General features: G+C 41.7%; 1 protein-coding gene across 2 annotated transcripts in view; it reads left to right on the forward strand.

Annotated features, from left to right (window-relative positions):
- SATB2 (SATB homeobox 2) overlaps positions 1-25,970 on the forward strand; it is a 185,688-nt gene that overhangs the window by 94,190 nt on the left and 65,528 nt on the right. The window contains exons 8-9 of one of the 2 annotated variants that reach the window (XM_066575681.1): positions 18,998-19,210; positions 22,396-22,560. In XM_066575681.1, coding sequence (XP_066431778.1) covers positions 18,998-19,210; positions 22,396-22,560 — 378 coding nt within the window. The remainder of the gene's footprint in view (positions 1-18,997; positions 19,211-22,395; positions 22,561-25,970) is intronic. The other variant, XM_066575682.1, reaches the window with a different exon arrangement.

Genomic DNA, 25,970 nt, shown 5'->3' on the forward strand with positions numbered 1-25,970 from the left:
TCACACATGTTTTACGGCTAAGTTCTAGGTTGCACCTATACTTAGCGTTGTTTCCAGTTGCAAGCACAGATATAGCCTGGCAATGTATGGGCCGCATCATTGCATCCACAATGTAATGATTGAAGGAGCTTGCAGTATACTTACCCATCACTGTTGCTATTAGTAAAAAAAAGGTTAAAGCTGCAAACGTTGGTCTCCATTTTAGCAGGTTTTGACATTTTATCTTGTAAAGATGCCAAAGTTGGACAAAAACCTGCTAAATTGGAGACCAAAACTTGCAGCTTTGGTCTTCGTGCTACTAATAGAAGCCTATGGAACCAGGGTTTCTTGCTATCCAGTTGGAGCCCTAGGACGAAATCCACAAATAGAATTCTAAGAAGAATGTAGCTATCCCCCCAGTATTTATAAGTTGTCTAGTATTAGCTTGGTTCGTTATTCCTCTCTCTGGAGACTCCCAGCTTCTTCTGATCTTGAGGGTTATGGATTCATTTTCTAGTCAATTTCTCAGTCCATGTGATGCTATTACATGGATCTATCACACAAGCTGTCTAGAGGGAGACACAGACTCTCCTATCACAGTTACTAATGATGATCACACAGTTATAATAGAGGAGATCACAGCTTATTCTCCTGACTGTATACTTATGGTCTGTAGCTTATTTAGGTGAACATAGAAGTTAATGATGATTAAATAGTTCCCCCAGCAGGCAGAAATGGTATAACCCTAGCTAATGCAGTGCTGATGCATCATAAGATTAATTGAAAGTGAAAGTAAAAAAAATCTCAACTTCAAGATAGTGGCAGACAGGTGGCAGCAGTGTAGGGAAGTAGCTGGAATACACAGGGAGACCTCCAGAGTGTGACAGGCAATCAGCTGAGGGGGATAGGGATGGAAAAATATGTTTTCACCGGAGCGATCCTCCAGTCCTGGACAAGCAAAGATTGCCAAACAGCTCCTGTGACTACCTAATGCACACTGGGATAATTTAGTGGATCCTGCCATGAGCAAGCGGTTGGACTCGATGATCCTGGAGGTCCCTTCCAACTCTACCATCCTATTAGTATGCATCATCGTTATAAGACAGTTCACCTGCTTTGATTGCCAATGATGTCCACATGAGCAGAACTAACCAGTCAGATCAGCATATAATAACTTAGACTACCGATACATACTAGTGCACAGTATGCATCAGGTAGTCAGGGAAGTGGTGCGGCCATCATTGTTTGTCAAGGACCAGAGGGTCACTTTAAGGTCTTATACACAGAAGCATGTGCATTTCATTATGTAATATGGTGTGCAATATGGAACCATATTATACACAGCACTGTGACTCATATAGCTCTATGTAAGTTCCCGTATTACAGACTGAGACTCGGCATGATATATGGCATCTGATTCCCAATATTTCTATTTATCAGTATAGTTCTAATATATTTTATGTAATGACATTCAGTCACACCATATTTAGGACAGGGCTCCCAAACATAAGGCCTCCTTCAGATGAATGTATTCTAAAAAAACCTCACTTTTGCGCAACATTTTTGCGTAGAAAACGAGTGTACTTTGTGCATGCCTGCACCAATACTGTGCATATTTGTGCAGGCACCACTAGTCAAAATGGGCAAGGGAATCCCCTCACCCTGATTTAAATGGCTATTAAGCCAAGCTTGGTGCCAGTGTTCGTGGGTTCGGCGTGGGTATTAGCGCTTGCGCCCATGTGTTTTTGCCCTTGTCAGGATATTGTCTTTTGAATTGGCTGAAGACCATCTACTGCAACGAATACACAATAGTGGCAAAAACAAAACATCCGTTACTCCAATATTTTACGGATCCTTTTATGATATATCTCAATTGCATTATCCAAAGTCAGTGTGAACAGAGCCGTAAACAGTTCCCGAAATCATAGCTTACAAGAAAGAAAGAACAGATTGTCTGCATAGTCAACATTGTAGATTCGATGTGCATATCAGTTGCTAATACTTAATAATGCTTTGACCAATTTTTTTCGTTCCCCAGGCAGGAATAAAGGAATGTTCTTTAGATATAATTCATCATTTAAAGCTGCTGTCAATGCTCATGCCTGGTTAGACACATCATGAAGCCCCAAGTGTCCACAGTTTCTGTCTGCACTTCAAAAGCCAACCATTCCTTTGCCAATGTTTTCACACAGTAGCCAAATCTAGTAAAAACTAATTCAGGCCTCCATCCAGAAAGGATAAACTCCACCCTTATTGAAGGAGACTGGTTCCCAGGAACTTAAATCCAGTGAATGGAACAGTCAGGTTGCCAGACAGGAGATGCTGGCTGAGAATCAGCGTTCTCTTGAGAAGGACACTTGTGTCTTCCATCCAATTTACACTTGGCTCTGTCCTCTTGCAAATAGTCGGAATTCCAATGGGTTGGTTCTAACTCACAAAGGCAAACTGAACTGACTGCTGATTGGCCGAAGCACAGAAATATTTACTTACATAGATATAATATTATTATATATAGTATTGTGCATCAAAGGGAAAAAGAGAAAATCAATACTTGTTAGTAAGTAGGGGACGGACAGAAGATACACATGCAAGAAATAAAGTTCAGAAAGACCTGCAAAATCTATCATTCTGCATAGGGGACCTCTACCTATCTTACCCTTATGATATACTAGCAGAAAGATATATGTGTATGTATATATATATATATATATATATATATATATATATATATCCTCAGAAGAATTACTTAGTAGAATTAGAAATAGTGGTTATAATGCGAAGGCGGCAGATGTTGGAATACCCGATATGCCCAGGACAAACCAACACGGTGGTCCCCATGTTGTCTCATTCTATCTGCTTGCGCACCTCTTCGATAATATATATTCGAGGACGTACGGTGATTTTACAGGACGTCAATTTAGATTTTGTTGAATCAAGATTTTACCACTTCATGAAACAGTCATCGTGGAAGCTCAGCAGATGATTGATGAAAAGGTGTCCACTTATGTAGGCTTTTGATTGAGAGATGTAGCTTTACACCACTTGTGTGGATGTAGAGGATGTGAGGCATGAAGTTTGTAGTAGATGCTATGGTGATGATGAGTGAGCTTGAGTTATAGCATGTAGTGGTGCATCATATATACATATATCTTAGTATGATGTGGTGTGGTTTGCTATCAAAACAGCTCATTTAAATGCATTATGTGACTACACTTTTACTTATCATCACCATAGCATCTACAGGGTGGGCCATGGAAAAGTAGGTCGGCACCAGACTCTTATGAAAGCTGTCTAAAAGAAAATCTGTCATTGTTGCACAAAGCAACCAATTACAGCGCCGCTTTAATTTCTTATACTGCTGTGGTATAATGCAAGTTGCGCTGTGATTGGTGCAGTCGCCGTCTTATGAGGGCAGAGTTGTTTTGATAACAAACCACACCAGGCTAAGATGTATATATATTAGTTCCTACGGAGATCTCTTCTGGCCGCCCACCTCCATTCACTGTCAACAGGCAGTCACCCAAAGATTAATGACTGACTGTTCACACTAAGCAAGAAGTCGCTCACTAGTCGCTACATTTGGGTAGCTTTACAAGGTCCAACTAGCAGCCAAAAAGTTGCTCAAACAAGAGATTCTGACTAGAGATGAGCGAACGTACTTGGTAAGAACAATTTCGCAATCGAGCACCGCGATTTTCGAGTACTTCACTACTCGAGTGAAAAGTACTCAGGTGCGCTGTGGGTGAGCGGGGGGTTGCAGAGGGGAGTGGGGGGGAGAGGGAGAGAGAGAGGGCTCCCCCCTGTTCCCTGCTGCTACCCCCCACTCCCCTCTGCAACCCCCCGCCCCACAGCGCACCCGAGTACTTTTCACCCGAGTAGTGAAGTACTCGAAAATCGCGGTGCTCGATTGCGAAATCGCCCTTACCGAGTATGTTCGCTCATCTCTAATTCTGACCAATAGTTGACTGTGTAAGCAAGAGACCCAACAGGATGCTAAGCAAGAAATTGCTCATTAGTTGCTAGTTGCTTGGTTTAAGTTCACTTAGAAGAAGCGACTAGTGAGTGACTTCTAATTCAGTGTGAACAGGCAGTCGCTCATCTTTGAATGACTGCCTGTTCCCAGTGAATAGAGACAGACGCCAAAAGACATCTCCAACGCACTCCGCCTCCATTCACTGAAGACTATTGCTCCTGTGTGAAAGGAGCAATAGCGACTAGTGACTAATAAGCAACTTCTTGACCTGTCGGGTGTCATGGACAGGGGGGCTGCGCTCTCCATAGCAACATTGCTATGGAAAGTGTTCACTGCATTCCCCGTGGCCGGATTATCGCCGCGGGGAACACAATTGAAACCCGCCCGTGGACAGGCAGCCTAACACGATAAATCAGATTTTTCTTAACTGTAGCGACATTTATATCCGCATACATAAAATATATATTTTTGCCATGTGTTCAGTTGAGCTTCTTGAACAAAAATACTCAAAATTAAATTTTTTTTTAATAATCTTGAAATGGATACTTAGTTCTAGAAATAACAGTAACAGTTAGAACGATCGCAGGATTCACATAGATGCACTTCTTTGTCCACTGTCATATAATATATATTATTGCGTATGCAACCCATATATCGTAATTAAAACTCATGTCAAACTTTAATAATCGAACTAAACAGCATGGAGAAGTCTTTCCGGGACAATGCTTTGTTTGTAGCTACCTTGTCATAATTACAGGGGTTCGTGTGGGTTCTATGTTTGCTGATCATTATTGCGGGAGTTTAGACAATTGCATGAAAGCAAATTAGCCTTTGTGAAATAGTTGAAGTCTTCAATACTGACAGATGTAATTTATGGTCAGATTACTCATCATAGGGTGGGGGTGTGAGCAATGCTAATTCTTCTCCATCCTTATTTCCAGCTGCTCTATCTGGTAGTCGAGGGGGTGCCAGTCTAGTAGCCGTGTAGTTAAGAATACGGATGCAACTCTTTGTAGGCTCACATGTATTCTATTAAACCAATGTACAGCATGTAGAAAATTCAGCCTTTTGCTATGTTAGGTACTAAACATTTTGTTGAGTTTTGGCCCACAGGGAAAGTGTGTATATCAAACTACTAATGACCACTTGTCAGTTAGTATGTGAGTGCTTCTCATGCTCCACCCCTGGTGACATTATCGCTCCACCCCCTAGTGACATCATTGAAGGTCCTACAACATATATAAAACACATAGCCTGACTGACAGAAGATCAAGACAGTTAGGGTTCTTTAAAAGAGTGGATAAAAATAGCAAAATTAGAAAACAACTAAGCCATTATTATCTCAGACACAACTCAGCGGTCCTGATAGAATACACTGACCTACCACCACCACAGAGATCCAGTGAGCTGAAGCACCTGTGGTGACATCACTGCTGTGGGAGGAGCCATTGTGAAATTTGGTAGAAAGTACTGTATACTGGGTAAACCAACAGCAACTACTACCAGGACCTGTGAGGATGTCACCACCATGTGATCACCTGTGTGGGTGAAGTCAGGAATCACATGACCAGGGTTGATCACTGTGTCCAGGAGTCTGGTGATGTGTGAAATAGCAGACCTGTGTGTGTGATGTGTGTGAATCAGGATGTAGCAGAGCTGTATGTGTCATGTGCTGTGTGTGTCATGTGTGGGGTGAGGATGGATGTAAATGGATGTACAATGTAGCAGAGCTATGTGTGTAATGTGCTGTGTGATGTGCTGGGTCAGCATGCATGTAGTAGAGCTGTGTGTGTAAAGTGCGGGAATCATAATGAATGTACAATGTAGCAGAGCTCTGTGTGTAATGTGTTGGAATCAAAATGGATGTACTACAGCTGTGTGTGGCATGTAGTATAGCTGTGTGTGTAATGTGTGTGGTCAGGATGGATGTAGTAGAGCTGTGTGTGTGTGATGTGTAGGAATCATAATGCATGTACCATGTAGCACAGCTGTGTGGCGCATTGCACCACTGGAAACACTGATACTATAAATTCCTAATAATTACTAGTATATATATATATATATATATATATATATATATATATATAGGACTGTGAAGGATGATGGGGGTTGTTTAGAGGACTGAAGAAGAGGTTGGGTTTGTTTAGAGAGCTGTGGAGGACGATTGGGTTTTTTTGAAGGACAGCGGAGGATGATGGGAGTTGTTTGAAGGGATGTGGATTAGGATTATTATATGAGGACTGTTTAGTTTATCTGTGGTTGTGCATATCCCTAAAATTATGCATGGACCTTTTTTTCTCATTAGCTTTCGTTAGTGTTTGTGTATTTAATATATGGCCTAAGACAACTCTTCTTATTTCAATGTGGCCCAGAGACACTAAAAGGGTCGACACTCCTGCAATACAAGACTCAACTTCACTACTTTGGTCCATGCATCATTGTCCATCAGCATCAAAGATGACCAGCAAATTTAGATTTCTCTATTGTCCATGTTGAGGAATTTCATTGTTTCTCTGTATTATAATATAGCTAATAATTCTAAGTAAAAGGACAATTAGAGGAACCGCATGGAACCAAGTTTTAGTCAAAACTGCTGTAACTCTCATCCTCATAACAGTGCAGGAAGGATGGAAATTTAAATATAATGTATGTATGAAGAGAAATGAAATTTGAAATAAATACAATTTGACTGTATTGTTTAGACTATAAGGCTAAATTCACACACAGCATTTTTTAGTATACACAGTTTCAGTTTTTGAAGCAGTTTTTTAGTCAGGAGTGCATCCAGCAGGAAGGAGAAGTAGAAGTCCTTCCTTTATAGTTCTGTGTTTTTTAATCTACTTCTGGCTTTGGTTAAAAAAACTGCATCAAAAACTGCCAGTGTATTTTCCAAAAAAATGCAGTATGTAAAGCCACCCTAAGTAGAGAAATGATCCGTGTGTACCGAGCACTGATCAACAATTTAAGGCCTCATTTACACAGGCGGTCTTACACGGCTATTTAGCCGTGATAAAACGTCAGCCGAAAATTGTGATTGTGTTAAGCATAGGATTTCAATACATTTTATCACATGGGTGATTTTTGGGCAAGTGAAAAAAAATCACACTGTCAAATCGGCAACCATATTCGGTTGCCGATTCTTCACGCTGCATCAAAAGATAGGTCTTGCCCTCTCTCTTGATGAAAACACTGGAGGCTCCAATAGACTCCATCTATCTCCATTCACTGATTGACTGTTGCTCCTGTATGTAAAAGCACCATTAGACATATTGACTAGAGATGAGCAAGTATACTCGCTAAGGCACATTACTTGAGCGAGTAGTGCCTTAGCCGAGTATCTCCCCGCTCGTCTCTAAAGATTCGGGGGCCGGTGGGGGGCGGGAAGCGGCGGAGGAGAGCGGGGTGGAACGGAGGGGAGATCTCTCTCTCCCACCCGCTCCCCGCCGCAACTTACCTGTCACCCGTGCCAGCCCCCGAATCTTTAGAGACGAGCAGGGAGATACTCGGCTAAGGCACTACTCGCTCAAGTAATGTGCCTTAGCGAGTATACTCGCCCATCTCTAATACTGACTATAGGATGCACCCAGGTTTAGATAAGAGAACATAGGTTAAAAAAAATACTAATTAAAACTTTGCTGGCTAAGGGTAGTGGACGGGGCTAATTTTAATCCACAGTAGTCTAAAAGAGAAGTAGGAGTTCGTGTCTTTGGTCTAGGTATATTAGAGGTTAATATACGTTCCCTGGTGGCCTACTGTAAATCAAGGGGTTATGCATTAGGGTCTAGGAGGGTATATTAAAGGATTAACCATATCTTATCTGCATGGCTGTATAGTTGGTGGTCTGGTGTATTTTGTTTTCATTTATGGGTTGTATTTGTTCTCTTAAGCTTTGGAATATACATCTTGAGCCCCCACATATCACTAGAATAGAGGGGCCATGACTCCTTCAGAATTTTCACTGTACATCGCTGCTCCTTCCCATGCACTGTATGGAGAACTACAATACTTTGTATTGCATATTGTACCCATTCTAATAAATGAACTGAGACGTGGTTCTTGTACAGCATTGGCTGTAGATGGGCCTTTAGGCAGTCCCGTGTGGTGCAGAGTGCGAAGCCAGCAGAAATGCAGTCCTAAGCTCTCGCTCACGACCTGAAGGTTGCAAGTCCAATCCCCACATGGTTCAGGCAGCCGGCTCAAAGTTGACTCAGCCTTCCATCCTTCCGAGGTCGGTAAAATGAGTACCCAGCTTGCTGAGGGGTAATAAATAAATTGATAATAATTACCTAAATTACCTGCGGAATAAGTTGGCGCTATACAAATAGCAAGATTTATTTAATTATAACAGCTCTAAGGTGGATGCTCTATTTTAGTTGTGCTGTGTACCCTTTATGTCTTCTACAAGGACCTATATCTACCCCTGTTGCTAATGGTTCAAGTGTTGCGATAGACTTCTGGTTGTAAATGAGGTATAGCAGCAGTTTTTGAGCTTCATTAGTGTTATATCCAACTGGCACCATCCCTGTTGAAATGCCATTCCCATCTTTGCCATCTACAGAAGGAGTTGGTTTACTTTCCTCCCCAGGCTCCAGGTATGTATCCTATCAGAAAGCTGAACACAATCGGCACTGTCCATGCAGGTTATTGCTGTGTATCTATGAATTAGTTTTCTCCATTTCTGATGTGCACATTGTGTTCGGCATTCCTAAACAGACAGATCATTGCAGATCAGGGAAAGAGAGAAGTCAGAGGGGTAAATTGAAGCTCCTGGGCCCCAATGCAAAACCTATATCAGGGCCCCCAACTATAATGTTTAATTCCTAGTACTTGGCTCCATATATGGAGAAGAGAGGTCTTATGGGCCCCCTAAGGCTCCTGGGCCCGGGTGCAACCGCATCCCCTGCACCCTCTATAGTTACACCAGTGAGAGAAGTGTACACCTGTGAATTGCTGCACCGTCCATGACAAAAAAAATGAATGTGATGTGCACACATCTCCTGTTGCTCCGCACTGTTCAGAGGGAGAGAAATGTACAGATAAGATTGTTCTGCCTGGCTACTAATAAATCGGTGAGGGGGTCTGGCATTGCCAGATCTTCTGATTTGGGATAAAAAGTTTGTCTTATAGTCCAAAAACCAAAGATGTATAGAGGGTAGACAAAAATATGGAAATACCGTATGAAATGCATGCCTTTAGTTACATGGGATTGTAAATCCTATTTCACTATACTACCAGTAAATTTTAACTATATCAATAAGACATGTAGAGACCGATTTTAAGTGGAGGTAATATGACACAGATGTTGCCAGGCAGAAGTGAACATCTACCCGAGCAACAAGATTCCATTGGTACGCGGTTTCCATATTTTTGTCCACCCCCTGTATATTTTTGTAACAACTATAACTCATAGTTACAATAGGTTAGATCATGAGAGAAGTCTGTTTTCTTCTGGTCTCAAGTGAAGAGTGTGGGTGTTGTCTATATGTAATGCAAAAAGAAACACAAATGGTCATGGCAGTTCTTTGAGAATTGAGTCTTTGTTCTGCCATTTATTAGTTAATGAAACATAATCAGGTCTGCTGTATTTTTTTGGAAGTTGTACTGGTGTTACATACATGTCATTGTAAAATTCACAAGGAGTTTATGTTCACACATACAATTTTCAGCCTTTATACTGTAATAAAAACACAGTAAGGTCACATAAGGTTGGAAACATTCTCCCACCTCCGGCTATCGTATGTTAACATAGTTATTCCAATAACGACTTGATTAAACAAAGATGAATTAGGCTGCAGAACATTTCTAAAGTGATGTTCTGGTAAACTTTTACTGACGCGTCTTAAAATGTTTTACATTCTTCCTTAACGGAGCAGGGTTCCATCCATGATGCCAGCAAAGCTTGACTAAGGATAAAGAGCACGGATAGCAGATTTCAAGTCAGTTATCAAAGAATTGGGTGAAGGGTCACCTATAGAGATGAGCGAGCACGCTCGTTTAAGGCTGCTATCGAGATCGAGTAGCAGTCTTATCGAGTAACTGTGTACTCGCCCGAGCAGCATGCGGGCAGGGGGGCGGTGGGGGGCAGCGAGGGGGAGAGAGATCTCTCACTCTTCCCCATTCCCTCCCGCTCCCGACCGCCACCCCCACCCCCCGCATGCTGCTCAGGCGAGTACACAGTTACTTGATATGACTGCTACTCTATCGAGTAGGAGCCTTAAACGAGCATGCTCGCTCATCTCTAGTCACCTACTAAAGTAGCCTTCCTACATATATACCATGCTTAGGTGCTGCACCATGGTACAGTTTCTTGTTTGAATCAGGAAGACTTAATACTTCCTACTGTTAATATGTTAATATTAGTCTACACCCTACTGTACATTCACTAAATGTGATATTGGATATATTAGATAAGTGTCATTCTGCATTGTAGGCTTTAGATTTTATCTGAATGTTTGAATCAAGCCCAATGAGTAAAATAAACAGCAAAGTCAGCTCTTCTGCCCAGCCCATAGCAATAGAAGGCCAAAGTTTTCTATCTTCCTCACAATCATACCAATGATGGTCCATCTAGAGTAGTGTTGAACGAACGAAACAGTCAAACCCTAGTTGGGCTCAAATTTTTCAAAAAGGTTACGTTTGGCGCAAACTTGAACCTTTGGGGTTTGTTTTGGGCAAACCCACTAAAATTAATATTCCTCCTCAGATAGCACTGTTGCCTTGCAGAACTGGGGTCCTAAGTTCAAATCTGACCAAGACCAATATCTGCATGCAGTTTGTATGTTCTCCCTGTGTTTATGTGAGCTTCTTCAAACTCAGACTCCATGCAGATATTGTCCTTGGTCAGATTTGAACATAGGACCCCAGTGCTGCAAGGCAACAGTGCTAACCACTGAGCTTCCATGCTTCCTACGAAGGAGAAGAAAGATAAGTAGAAGACGATAATAACGTCTCCTATCAATGTGGCTCATGACACTGTAGCCTTGCAGCACTGGGACCCTTGGTTCAAATCTGACCAAGGACAACATCTGCATGGAGTTTAAGTTTGAAGTAGCTCACATACACACACGGAGAACATACAAACCCAATGCAGATATTGTTCTTGGTCAGATTTGAACCTAAGACCCCACCAGGCAACAGTGCTAACTGAGGAGGAATATTAATTTTAGTGGGTTTGTCCAAAGCAAACCCCAAAGGTTCGAGTATGGAGTTTGTATGTATGTCTTCCATGTTTGTGTTTTCCTTCAAACTCATACAGATTTCGCCCTTTGTCAAATTTCAACCTAGACATCAGCGCTGCAAAGCAACAGTGCTAACTACTGAAGAGGAGAAGTTGTTCTATGGGGTTCAGACAGTTTTATACACCAGTTTTAGGGGTTTTAGTAAAATTCCAGTTTGGTTTGAACTAATTTAGACCATACCGAATTTATTACCGAAATTCGGTAAACCAGCTGAACTGAACTTTTCAAAAATTTGCTCAACACTAATCTAGAGAAATATAGGAAACTTGTCTAATGATCAGAAGTATTGAGATATTCACAGTGCGTAATCTGAGAATGGGCAGATTTCTCACCAACAGTTGGCATCTGTGAGTATTCTGCTCCCGAATGGCAAGCCTAATAGTGTGATGTACAGTCTGTCTGCTATGATTTTGGCTGCCAGCTCTTCTGAACTATCCCCTGAAATATCTGAAGTACTTTTTAAAGCATTTATACCTATATTTCTGTAAGCCAAGGACCTCTCAAAGGAGCCAAGGATAGAAAGTACTGACCTAGCTGGGTGCGGCAGAACAGACGACTTTACTATAAACTGGCAATATGACATTGCGGCCTATTAGGGAACAGTTCGGCCATTAGTAGGGTGCACAGAAGTAAGATCCTCACTGAATAACAAGTTATCCCCTATCTGATGGATAGGGGATAATTTGTCATTATGGTGCAACCCCTTTAACACTAAAACCTAGGAGAGCCACCACAGCCTACACATGCAAAAGTACAAGAATTTCTTTGCATCTATAACACAAAATCGTACCATATAATGGAGGTTAAAATGCAGTAAACAAAGCACTGACACAACAATATATGCATATAACAAGCCATCTCTACAGCTACACCTTATCATATCCCCTTAGTGCCAAATGTACCCCCAATGAAGGGTGCCAAAAGTACTGTGCCCTAAAACCAAAGGGTTACTTTTTAATAATATTTACAGAAGACACCCCATAAAAAGAAATATGATGGAGATTAGAGCCTCGTGTTTCTAAGGTAGCAGTATACAGTCCCATGCTCTTGCTCACGACCTGAAGGTTGCGAGTTCAATCCCTGCATGGTTCAGGTAGCCAGCTCATCCTTCCGAGATCGGTAAAATGAGTACCCAGCTTGGTGGGGGCTAATAAATAAATTACTGCAAAGCGCTGCAGAGTAAGTTGATGCTATACAAATAACAAGATTTATACAGCATAACAATAGTAAATATTCCATAATGTAGACATAAGGTAAAAAAGTCACAAAAGTCAATAAATGGTTCTTAGCGCAGGAAATCGAAAGGCACTTACACCCTATTTTTTTGATGCCATAACAAAAGTACCATATCGGCCATCACACCTGGAGCCTATCACTTTAAAAAATAAATTCTGCCTCATTTAGTTACAATTAAACAGAATTATGACCATTTGTTTTTCTTCATGGAGGTTGCTTTGCATATTGAGTGACTAATTATTTGCAGGTGACAAAAAAGCAGGTTCGATGACTTCGTATGTAATGGAAAGTTGACATATTTACAAGAGAGGCTCTCGGGGAAATGGCTATTAATAAAAGCGAATTTTGTGTGAAGTCTTTCAATAATGGGACACAAGTGAGGGAAATTAGTCTTCCATAAAACCCCGGCTTCTTTTGTAGGTAATTATAGTCACATTGGTGTTACAGTGATGTACTGTGCTTTAAGGCCTTGTAATTTATTTAAAACATCAATGCCGGTTATGTTGCATATTGTGTCAAGGAGAAGAAAAAAAAGAATGATTGTAGTGTTCAGAAGATTGAAGGGAAATCTACTTTGGGCAGGATAGAAGCTTGTCTAAAATCAGTACACAGAAATATTTGCATGTGACAACGGTTTTACCAAAGAGGTCGGACAATGCTATGTGCAGCGATACACAACTTGGCTATACACAAAGTCCATCATGCATAGGCAATCCCTGTCCCATTGGATGGTGGCTTCATTCTTCATTAGGTACCTTATGCTTCCCCACAATCAGGTAGGGAATTTGCACAAAACTTTGCAATCTTTTTGCTGTCTGTATTGCCATTCGCCACTTTTTTAAAAAGGGGCGTTCCTTGTTGTGAGACAAGACCGACACATTTATGTATAATTTATGCCAGAAACTGGTGTAAATTATAACACAAATGAACGCCAGATCCGACCAGGCATACATTTCTGCTTGATGATCTTCTTCAGGTACCCTGTTTCCCTGAAAATAAGACATACCCTGATAATAAGACATAGCATGATTTTCCAGAATTTTTGAGGATGCAAAATGATTTTTCAGGCTTTTTGAGGATGCTTGAAATATAAGCCCTACTCCAAAATTAAGCCCTGCTAACAGGTAATTTAAAAAGTCCATTTAAATAGTGTCCAGGCAGCTATACATGTAAAAAGTTAAACCTTTTTGAACAAAAATTAATATAAGACGCTGTCTTATTTTCAAGGAAACACGGTATTAGGTGCATCCTATGCCAGCAAAAACAATATTAAGGGAAAATTTTGAAATGCTGTTCTTAATAAAATTCCCCAAAACTTGGTTTAAAAAAATAGAAGAATTTATCAAGGCCGTACAGTAGTTTTCTCTCATCAAAAAAATCTAAATTTTTTATGCAAGTAAGTTTTTGCTCAAAGATTTTTCATTTTTTAACTGTTATATGCCTCTTTTCCACTTTTCCAAGGTGTACAGAAAAGGGGCGTGGTTTAAGCGGAGTGAGGTTCTTAGTCAGATTTAAGAAGTAGGATATTTTTTAAAAGTCGCAAATTTTGCCGCAATCTTACTCCAGTAGTCTTACTTAAAGATGCTACTATGTTATCCTCAGCGTGTGGCATTTGATAAATTAGTTGCAGATAGAGGCAACGTGGCTTCCTGACTTAAAATAAAGCACAAATAATGTCACCCATTCTGTGTCTCAGAATACATTGGTGAACCTAAAGGGGTCTTGAAAACTTGAGGAGCTGTTAGCTGTAAGTGGAGTGACATATTACCCTAAGAATTTCAAAACTCTTGGCTAGTTTTATTTCAAGCAAACAACTTTATTACTATTGGAGTCTCCATAGTTATTAATGGGGTTGTGACTAGTTTATTATACATATTCCCTATGCGAAGTATAATGGATAAGTGTCTGAGCGGTCATGAGAATCGATCATGAGAACGGCCCCCTGTTCCTCTGTATGCAATGCATGAAGTGGCAGTTGAGCATGCGTGTCGGTGCTCTATTCATCTCTATGGGCCTGCCAGATAATATATCTTGGTATTTGTATAGCGCCAACTTATTCCGCAGCGCTTTCAGGTAATTATTATTTATTACCCCCCACCAAGCTGGGTTCTTATTTTACCGACCTTGGAAGGATGGAAGGCTGAGTCAACCTTGAGCCGGCTACCTCAATCATGCTGGGATTGAACTTGCAACCTTCAGGTCGTAGGCGAGATAATAACCAAGTATAGGATTTGACTGTCTCTGGCAACCCCATAGAGATTAACAGAATGGCAGCACCCAAGATCAACCGTTGCTTCATTCATCTGAGGACACAGGACCCCTGTTCTCTTGATCGGTGGAGGTTCCAGTCAGACCCTCATCAATCAGACACATAATTTCTATACTGTGTTAAAAACCAGGCACAACCCCTTTGAGGGCCCCATTTTATTTCACGCAATATCGCTGTGTTTTTTTTTAACGCAACTGTCAATAAGTCTTTCTAATGTTAAAATCGCATACCTAACTTTTCAGGTGACTTTTCACAATAAGCTGTCATATGTGTGTACATGAGGAATAACATTTTCTGGCCACCATATGATTTATATATGGCATATTTCACAAGCACCATCTCCAATTCTCAGTTTTCCCTGAACTGGTGGGTGGAGACTAGCTGCTAGGATGTCTCCCATATACTGCACACACAGAGAAGAGATCCTGCTCACCTATCACTATCTTTCATATACACAGAAGCAAGAGCATGGAAGAAGCTGCAGCACTAATTCAGTTCTATAGGCAGTTTTTGCCTGCACAAATAACAAGGACTTCTATGTCTTCATTCTAGGAATCAGCTGCTGTCCCAAGGGTCAAACCTTCGTGCACCATAATATTTTGACATATTCTAGTAATGTGCCATAATATTCTATGAAGGATTCTTTCCCCTAAGGAGTATGTGAGGGGCGTAACTATAGGGGATGCTGGGGATGCGGTTGCACCTGGGCCCAGGAGCCTTAGGGGGCCCATAAGGCCTCTCTTCTCCATATAGGGAGCCCAGTACTATGAATAAAGCATTATAGTTGGGGGCCCTGTTACAGGTTTTGCATTGAGGCCCATGAGCTTCAAGTTACGCCTCTGGAGTATGTCATAGGGTGTGAGACAAGGAAGGCCTAACTGATGTTTTGCCTCTAATATGCCACTGCAGTTTTATTTCCAGGGATTAGCCTTTGCATCGTAAAATGGTAAAATAAATTAAGTGCGTCATTTTCCTAAACTGGCGTGATCACAAGAATTTTACAGAATTTTACCTTCTTGAATCCACATTCCCCAGTAAAAGTATTTTTTCTTCTTTCTTCAGGATGTTTAGTGAAATAACTTTATATTTTTAGTATAAGAAGTTTGACACTTGAAATGAAATATTACTGGTTGTTACATAAGTAGTCAATGCCATCCAGGGCCGTAGCTAGAGGTAATGCAGGGGTAGCAGTTGTTACCGGGCCCTGGAGCCTTAGGGCGCCCAAAGATCCCTCCATCACATAAGAAGACACTGGTGTTACAAACAGTACATGGTAGTAGGGGTCCCTGTTATAGATTTTGCGTCGGGGCCCATGAGCTTCTAGTTACGCCTATGATGCCATCAGCTGTCACCAGTCGAGTACAGTGCCTAGGATGCTAGGATGCTTTTACACAGGACAACTATCTTTCCAGTAGTCGCTCAAAATATTTGCTTCGGCAAGTTGTTCGTGTACGAACAACGGTTCAAGTGCTTTACACAGAGCGATGGTTGTTGAGGTACTGAAGCGCACACCTTCCTGCATAATTTATTGACTAGTCAATGAAAGACGATTGATTGCCTGTTTTCACCAGACAATAATTAATCAACCAACTGTTATTTTTAGGTGAGCTGAAACGAAGCGACTAGTGAACACATTGCGACTTGTCACCTGCGGTTGACCGAGTTTACACTTGCTCAATTGAGCGATTGTTCGGTTGATCCAGTTGTTCCATATAAAGTCACTTTCAACTAGTGTTGCCATGAGATTGAGTCTACCTAGGAAAGTATCTGTCTGAACAGTTTGAATGCGCAAGGGTGTAATTCAGGTTCTCTGGTTTCCTTCCAAGGCATTTTATTATATCATCTGGATTCCAGGCTAGCCCTAGTACAGTATGTATGGATATGGGTCTGAGATAGAGAAATTGTGAGCACGGGAACGATACGTTCTGTCTACCGTGCTGTGGAATATGTTGGTGCTTGCGAGGATATTAACCCTTTCCAATCCACTGTGTGACCTCTAAAGACATTACGATTTAAGGCTGTACAGCTCCGATGTTGGAAGACGTCCGTCATGGTTCTCTTACTGTATATTACCAGCCTGTCTGCTGTTGGTGCCTATCCAACGTGTCACCTCATGCAGTACTGGCTTTAGCCAGCATATAGCGCCGTTCTATAATGGGAGAAAAAGAGTAAGCCCCCTAGGAAAACCAGGATACAAATTGGATTGGAAAGGGTTAATAAGTGAAATAAAAATCCCAACAAAGTAGATATAAACTCGGGTTTACTGACAGTACCACATTATTTCTAACGGTGAGATGTATTTTTTTACTTGGGTTTGAATGGAAAGAAGTCTAAGTCCAAAGTAGAGAAGTTGAACCAATTTTGCTTATGGTTGTGTGGCGAATGTGCCACAGTCAGTCTTCTGTATAGGACAACTTTTTTTTTACAACGTTTTGGCAATGGCCTATTGCATTCTAATTATTGTTGCCCTAAGGTAATACAATAAGATGCCGTGATATACTTAGTAAAATAGCAATTATTTGGTAAACTGCTGTTGGACTAGTAGGTTTTCTCGACAAGTTATCGTCTTAAGGCCTCTTTCACATGAGCGTCGTTATAACGCTCAAACAGCTGCGCTAAAACATTGCGGCTATCAGAGCATTAAATCAAGTGAATGAATAGCAGCCGCGAGCATGTCATGGCTGCTATTTGCGAGTATGCCACTCTCCATCCCTTTGCCGGCCAGCTCCTATAGGAGTCTATGGGAGATGTTGGCATTGTGCAGTCAAAAGATGGGGCAAGTTCTATCTTTTGACAGAGAGAGATCTTGGCGTAAAAAAAAATCACACCTATTACGCTACTTTTTCGTCATGTCAAAAAATCATTCATCCAAAAGATAGGAAACAATAGATTCTTTTGGATGCGATTGTTTGGATGTGCCTACTAGAGATGAGCGAGCACGCTCGTTGAAGGCTGCTACTCGATTGAGTAGCAGTCTTATCGAGTAACTGTGTACTCTCCCGAGCAGCATCTGGGGGGAAGGGGGGCAGCGGGGACCAGCGGGGAGGCAAGCGGGGGGAGCGAGAGATCTCTCACTCTCCTCCGTTCCCTCTCGCTCCCCCCGCCACCACCCGTTCCTTGCCGCTCCCCCCGCATGCTGCTCGGGGAGTACACAGTTACTTGATAAGCCTGCTACCCGATCGAGTAGCCGCCTTAAACGAGCGTGCTCACTCATCTCTAGTGCCTACTCAGCGTCAAAACAACGGTTGTGTGAAGGAGCCCTCAATGTGTAATGAAGGCCTCATGAGCTAACTGACCTTCACAATCTCTTTAGTCAAGCCTCCTGCACGTGTTGCTTCCGACTTCTGACCCAATACTTTGCTGAACCCCGATGCTGTATTTGGGTCATACATTAAACTCCCCCACACAATTTCCATTGTAGCCCACTCCAAAATTCACAAATAATATCTTTTTACTATGTTTCATGAATGTGCATCACATAAATCAAGGCGTGATGCTCATTCATCACCTAGACAGAACTCATGTCATAATAACATTGATATAGAAAATTGATTACGATTTATCTATTGACTATAATTACAAAAAATATGGTAGTGAGAATATGGCAGGTCTGCGTAGGCTCTAAAGTGGTACATGTATTTCATTGATTTATTTACATTTTTTAGAATGTATCTTTGCATCTGCCCTTGTATCCAGGTGACGGCAAATGTATTCGGGAGTAATTAATTTCTTTAACAGCCCTAATGTAGTGTTTGTTCATGGATGAATCTATATATAAATGACCTAGCTCATGGAATTACTCTTTGAAATGCCTTTCGGATCCTGGATTAGTCTTACCGACTTCTGAATGAAACCTTAGATAAATGAGTTTTCCTCAGGATAGGTCATCATGAATAGTTGATCTGCGGGGGTCCATTACTCGGGATCCCCATTGATCAATTGATTCTACGGCTGCTGTTAGTGCAACCGAGCCAGATGTCCACATCAGCGGTCAGAGCCAGAAGTGTAGTAGTGTAGTAGAAAAGCTTCGCAACCACTGAAAATGAATCTGGGCGATGCCTTCTATTACACTTCCGTCTCTGACCACAATGAGGAGCTGGGGGGGATCCCATGTGGTGGATTTTCACTGATCAACTGTTGATGACCTATCCTGAGGACAGGTAATCAATAGTAAATGCTCGTAAAACCCCTTTAAATAGTGTCCACTGTTCGTGTAAAGTATTCTTTTTTTTTATTCTTCATTAAGCATGCCTCTTGCATGTAAAACAAAAATAAGTTGGACATTTCATTCTCTTGGACCAGGGTTTGTTATCAGAAATCTTACGCAAGGAAGAAGATCCTAGAACAGCATCTCAGTCATTGCTGGTGAACCTTAGGGCTATGCAGAACTTCTTAAACTTGCCAGAGGCAGAAAGAGATCGGATCTATCAAGATGAGAGGGAAAGAAGCATGAACCCTAATATAAGCCTGTTGTCCTCATCATCCAGCAGCCCCAGCTCATCCCGCGTTCCACAGGTATGTCCAGTCAGTCCATCTTTTATGGTCTGCTACATAGCCTAATCTCTGTGTCCACTACACTATATGTGTATCTTTAATAAGATATTTATTACTTGTTTGAAAATGCAGTTTAGTATCTTGACTGATTGGACTATAAGCATCAATAGGCTTCATGATTTAAGAAGGTGTCGTAGAGTTATGCTAGTTGTTTGCCAAACAGCTATCTTGCTTTAAACCCACATACACATGACCACTCTGCTTGGCCGAGTGTGCATGTGTTCTGAATACAGAAAGGGGAGAATGCCACTGGCAAAGCGGCTTACTCCCCCGAGAACAATAGGATCAAGCAGTTGAAATCGAACTGCCCCATTCTTATCTTCCCGAACGTCTGGGGGTGCATGGGGGGATAATCAGGAGGCCACCATAGACATTAGATAATCTGCTGGACCTGCAGAAATTGGAAGATTTGGCCAATCTGCATTTAATGTACCTGGCCAGTCTTAGTCGGGTGATCCTTTTTGTCCAATTATCCAAGACGGCACACATACGGTCATGTATCAATGCAAATTCCTCCATTATCTGATTTAATTGTAATGTAAATAATTGTGTTAATCAAAAACACCATATATATATATATATATATATGAAGGTACCTCACCCCTTTTACTGACACCAATTGATTTCTTATTTGTGTTGGCAAAAAGGTGACATCGTTTTCAAATCGGGTAAGCACCACCCACTTACTAAGCCCGTTAGTCCTGGTAGTCCTCATTCCCCTGCTTCCCAGACTAAAGTACCGCTAAGCTTCTGCAGTTTGCCAGTCTTTATAGATGATTTACTTACAGGTCCTCCATCAGCAATTCGAGGACCCGCTCAAGGGGTTCTACAGCATCATAAGTTTAGTCTTGTTAGGGCAACTGAGCCAGAAGTTCTAAAGGTTCCTAGTAGGACTTCTATTTATTTCTCGGTTTTAGTAGACTTGCGTTATTTCCACTATGTGCGTTTTGGTGCTTTTCCTTTTTACTTTAGCTATAATGTTATTAGGCCAATACAAAGTTCTGTTATTTTAGAGGTTCATCTAGATAGAAACCTGTACCTTTAAGAAGCCGGAGTCCTTCAAGTGTATAGTCTTTATGAAGTCTACAGGTGACAAGTGTCTGATGAGACCTTTGTGTCTTTCAGCCAGAACAATACTTTTCTTTTGCCCTTGATTTGTCAGCTGATGGGAGAAATCATTCAATTAAAGCAGTGTGGCAGAATACAGAAAATAACAATAACAGTTTAAGAAAATTAAAGGCACAAATCAGAGGCAACCTGGGGCCTGGGACTCGAAAATGAAATTTCTCTTTTCATTTCCGCTCATTTCCTAGGTGAAATTGGGTGTCCGACTGGTTAGCATAATGAGGATAATCGTAGCTGGAGCTATGTGCTCAGATGACATACGTACATGTTTAATAAAGGATGAGAGGGACATGAGGGAGTGCCGTAAATTGAGTAGTAATTTATTATTTAGAGACCTGTACCCATTTTCTCATTTTTTCTGGGAGAATTGGTTCTTGCACTGAAGACTTTATCAGACAACAGGAAAAGAGAACAAGATGTGCAAACACACCTCAAATGTACTACAATGGTTTAGGAATTAACCCATTCCGAATCGGACAATGTGATAAAAGTGACAGAATCACAAAATGTTCATTTTTTTTTCTGTGCAGGCCCTATTGTAGATATAGGGAAGGGCACAACCATGAAACCAGTGTATGTTAGGCTCTTTTTCACACTTAGTCTTTTCTGTACGTCTTGAGTTTTTCGTCGGGGGGGCTTTAGAATGGAAACAATTAACAGATACCATTCAGTGACATCCATCACCCATAAGCTGCCATTATAAAACAACGTATAACATGCCCATGCATGCAGTATTGCAATCTCCTATGCTGCTCCATTTAGTAAAAAAATAGAAACCATGACAGGAACCATCCAAATGGAAGCCAAACTGGCCTCCGTTGGGTTAATGGAGATTTATGTTTCATTTACCATAAGCGCCGGCAATTTTCCTGGCTCAGATGGTAAATAAAGGTTAAAAAACAAATGAGAGAGAACCCTTGCTTAGTACATAACTTTTTGTTCCTCTTAAGCATGATTATTAATTAATACTTAGTTAATTGTTCTATGCAATAAAAAAAACGGAACCCATGACAGGAACCACCGAAATTGGGTGAAACTGGCCTTCTTTGGGTAAATGGGGGTCTATAGTTTTGTTTACAATATTTGCTGGCAACTTTCCTAACACAGATGGTTAACGTAGGTGAAAGACCAAGTGAGAAAGAACCCTTGTTTATAACTTTTTGGTCCTCTTATTATTATTTAGCTCACGGTTCCATATAGTAAAAAAACAGAAACCATGACAGAAACCGCCCAAATGGAGGTGAAACTGGCTTCCATCGGGTAAATGGGCATCTATGGTTCCATTTATGGTATGCACCAGGAACCTTCCTGGCACATACAGCAAATGTAGACAATAAACAAGTGAGAACCTATCCCTACTTAGTTGTACATAGGTTTTGAAGTCACACAAGCATTATCATGATTTATTGTATTTATGCCATATATATATATATATATATATCTATTTATCTATCTATCTATATATATATATATATATATATATATATATATATATATAGATGTACATACATACACACACACATATATTTATACTGTACATGCTGTACATTGTATATTGATGTATACACTATTATACATAGGTGCATGTTGTATTGTTGTCCTTATGCGCTGTCACATTAAAGACTATATCTTGCCATAGAGCAGTCTTGTATTTAATGAAAAGATGAATCAATTAATATTCTTTTTAATTAATGGCCATTCATAGGTCTTGTGGGAAACAGGGTTCATGAAATTCCAGCCGATGGTTTATGAAATATTAAACTGTAAAGTCTGCCCAAAGATCCAGTGTCATCAAATCCATGGAGAAAAGTCAAGATCTCTTTCCATGCATGTTCCCTAACTGCAATTATTCCTAATCACAATTAACCTGATTAGAATAATGGACAGGAAGTGTCCCACCGTGGCTAATGCTCCTTGGCACTGACCCTATTGAATCCTTTGACAATTTCTGCACAGATGGTTCAGCTAAAACATTTTCCCTTTTTCTGTCTTTTTGTTTCCCCCCTTCAATGTCCCTACAGATGAAACCCTCCAATGCTCCAACATCCGACATCCAGGTGAAAGTGGAGGGGGAAGCTTCCAACGTTACCATCACAGCTGTTGTTTACGATGAGATTCAGCAAGAGATGAAACGAGCAAAGGTGTCCCAAGCTCTCTTTGCCAAAGTAGCTGCTAATAAAAGTCAGGTGAGTAAGCTGGAGGGGGGAGTTGGCTGTATGATCTGTCTATGATATCCTGCAACCCCCATACACCCTATAAAATACGGCATCTGTTCATGTAAGCAGAATGCTAGAACCGTATCTTATAACAGGCTAGGCAAGAACATGGAGGATTTTGCCGGCTGTCTGCTTGATAGCACCCACTTACATAATTCTGCTCTACAGTAATGTCACATCTGGGGTTTTATTGGTTATTAAAGGAATGAAAAATAATTTAGAGATTTCTAAGAACTGTGCGTCATATCTAAAAATATCAACTAGTCATTCGTTCCATCATCGAGTCTTCCGGATGCCACACAAAGGGTTTATCCCATTGGGAGAACCTCCTTTCTAAATACAACGCTATGAACAATTAACTGGTCGGTTGTAATTACTAAGAGAAACTATGGTTGGCCACACACTTGTCGTAATGTGTTATAGGCAAATAATCTAGGTCTAAGAACGACGGCCTGTTTACTGTGAATGGAGGTGGTAGGTCGGAAGCAATCTTCAGCCCGATCCACCTCCATTCATTGAATGATCAGTCATAATTACTGGGATGAATGGCCAACGCTTAAGGCTGCATTCAGACGAACATATATCGGCTCGGTTTTCACGGCGAGCCGATATACGTCGTCCTCGTGTGCAGGGGGGGGGGGGGGATGGAAGAGCCAGGAGCCAGGAGCAGGAACTGAGCTCCCGCCCCCTCTCTGCCTCCTCTCCACCCCCTCTGCACTATTTGCAATGGGGAGAGGCGGGCCGGGGGCAGAGCTAATTCTTCCCACTTAGCCCCGCCCCCGGCCCACCTCTCCCCATTGCAAATAGTGCAGAGGGGCGGAGAGGAGGCAGAGAGGGACCTGCCGCTGTCTTGCTTTATTACTGGATCACTCATTTGAGGTTTTTTATGCAGGTATTAAATTGAGTCAGATAGGTAAAACAGTGACAGTCCAGAAAGTAAGTGTTTCTTGTCCATAGACGACATGATCAGAGGTCACAGCAGGGGTTTAACTATAGAAGATGCAGGGGATGCGGTTGCACCCGGGCCCAGGAGCCTTACGGGGCCCATAAGGCCTCTCTTCTCCATATAGGGAGCCCAGTACTATGAATAAAGCATTATAGGTGGGGGCCCAGTTACAAGTTTTGCATTGGGGCCCAGGAGCTTCAAGTTACGCCTCTGGGTCACAGCCACCCGAATGCATCATCATAACCTAAGGCAAGCACATCGATACAGTCACCTGGTTGTATCTTGGACATCTATAACCCATGCTTTCCAGCTTTACTAACTTCTAACAGGTTTAACCCCCAGTTTTGGGACAAATATTCTGCCCCTGGCCCAAAGGGGGGAGGGTATATTACCTACTGTCATGCTTCTATGAGGATACCCCTCCAATTCATCAGTTCGGGATGTTGTTTTCAGTTGCTCTAGATGGCCACAGCAATTTTCTATCTACTGTGTTTCCCCGAAAATAAGACAGTGTCTTATATTAATTTTTGTTCAAAAAGGTTTAACCTTTTTTACATGTATAGCTGCCTGGACACTATTTAAATTGACTTTTTTAATTAACTGTTAGCAGGGCTTAATTTTGGAGTAGGGCTTATATTTCAAGCATCCTCAAAAAGCCTGAAAAATCATTTTGCATCCTCAAAAATTCTGGAAAATCATGCTATGTCTTATTTTCAGGGTATGTCTTATTTTCAAGGAAACAGGGTACCTAATGCACGTTGTGCACTGCTCTCTGATTAACCAGCACTGATCATATGAGCTGTTTTGGCCAATCAGAATGGAGATATGTCTAACACCACCAATGCACTGTGAGGATTAAGTAGTCTGAAGATTGCGTTGGCCATTATGAACAGTTGAAAACAGGACCCCTAACTGGCAGGTCAGAGGGTCATCAGCACAAAAGACCAATGACAGGTAATATAACTATTTCCTCTGGTCCCAGGCCAACATTTTGTACTGAAACCAGAAGGTCGCCTCAATCCATGGCCTATATAGGCAGTGCAGAGTGATAATAGTAAATCACTCTGCTCTCAATAAGCCACCATGATTCTCACACAGTAGCTTTGTATGCTGGAGTAAGTTTCAAAAACTTTTTATTTGTTCCATACTATAAGTTTTGATACAGCACATCAGAGGTGAAGCTATACTATGAAGTGTATAATCAGCTGTGGTTAAAGCAGGCCTCCGGTCCTGGACAAACAAAGATGGCCGCACCGCTTCTCTGACTATTGATGTGTACTGTGCATTGGTAGTCTACGACGCTACATGATGCTTTGACTTGTCAGTACTGCTCATGTAGACAGCACTGGTCAATTAAGGCAGCATATGGCGTCTTAGGCCTTATTCATACAAGCTAAAAAATCGTGACAATGATAAAAAATCGTGACCATGTGAAGCATCGGATTCCAATGTATTCATTCCCATGGGCGATTATTAGCCGCTAGAGATGAGCGAGTATACTCGCTATGGCACATTACTCGAGCGAGTAGTGCCTTAGCGGTTATCTCCCCGCTTGTCTCTAAAGATTCGGGGGCCGGCGGGGAGCGGGGGGGAGAGCGGGGAGGAACAGAAGGGAGATCTCTCTCTCCCTCTCTCCCCCCCCCCCCCCCCCGCTCCCCGCCGCAACTCACCTGTCACCGGCGCCAGCCCCCAAATCTTTAGAGACGAGCGGGGAGATACTCGACTAAGGCACTACTCGCTCGAGTAATGTGCCTTAGTGAGTATACTCGCTCATCTCTATTAGCCGCGTAAAAATGTCCGGCTGGCAAAGAGAGGACATCGTTGGCCAAATAATGCGAGAAAGAGACTAAAGGCTCCTGCTGATGAGCGTAGGTGCAAAAATGCTCACTGCCGCACAATGTATTTGCGCAGTGAAGGAGTCGTTTTTTTTGTGAACGTGCCTGCGCAAATACTGGGAATAAGGTGTCGGTGTTCGCGTGTATGCGCACCCCCATGGACTTCTATAACAACCTTTGGTGTGCAACCTTTGTGTGCCCAAATGCGTGCACAAACACGTCCATGTTTATAAGCCCTAAGGGCTTATTTCCTCAAACCTGATTGTGCAGGTATTTGCATACAACTAAAAATCTGTGTGCGCAAAACACGGAAAATATAACCCATTCATTTCAATGGGTTCGTTCTCATAAGCGTCTTTTGCTCGTGCATTTTGAAAGTAGGACCTGCTCTATTTTCCTGTGTATTAAAAATACGCTCGCAATCCTGCGCAATTTTTTTTGTGCAGTGAACGTGTGTATTTTACGTGCGTTCCTGCACAAATACTGATTTATCTATATCTATGAATCCAAAACGAGGTGCGAAGTTTGCGGGTATGCGCACATTTTGTGCATACCAATGCATACATTTGCACACCTCCCGCAGACCTGCATGGGGCTCT

The sequence above is a fragment of the Eleutherodactylus coqui genome, chromosome 8, assembly GCF_035609145.1.
Source record: "Eleutherodactylus coqui strain aEleCoq1 chromosome 8, aEleCoq1.hap1, whole genome shotgun sequence".
NCBI classification, from domain to species: Eukaryota; Metazoa; Chordata; class Amphibia; order Anura; family Eleutherodactylidae; genus Eleutherodactylus; species Eleutherodactylus coqui.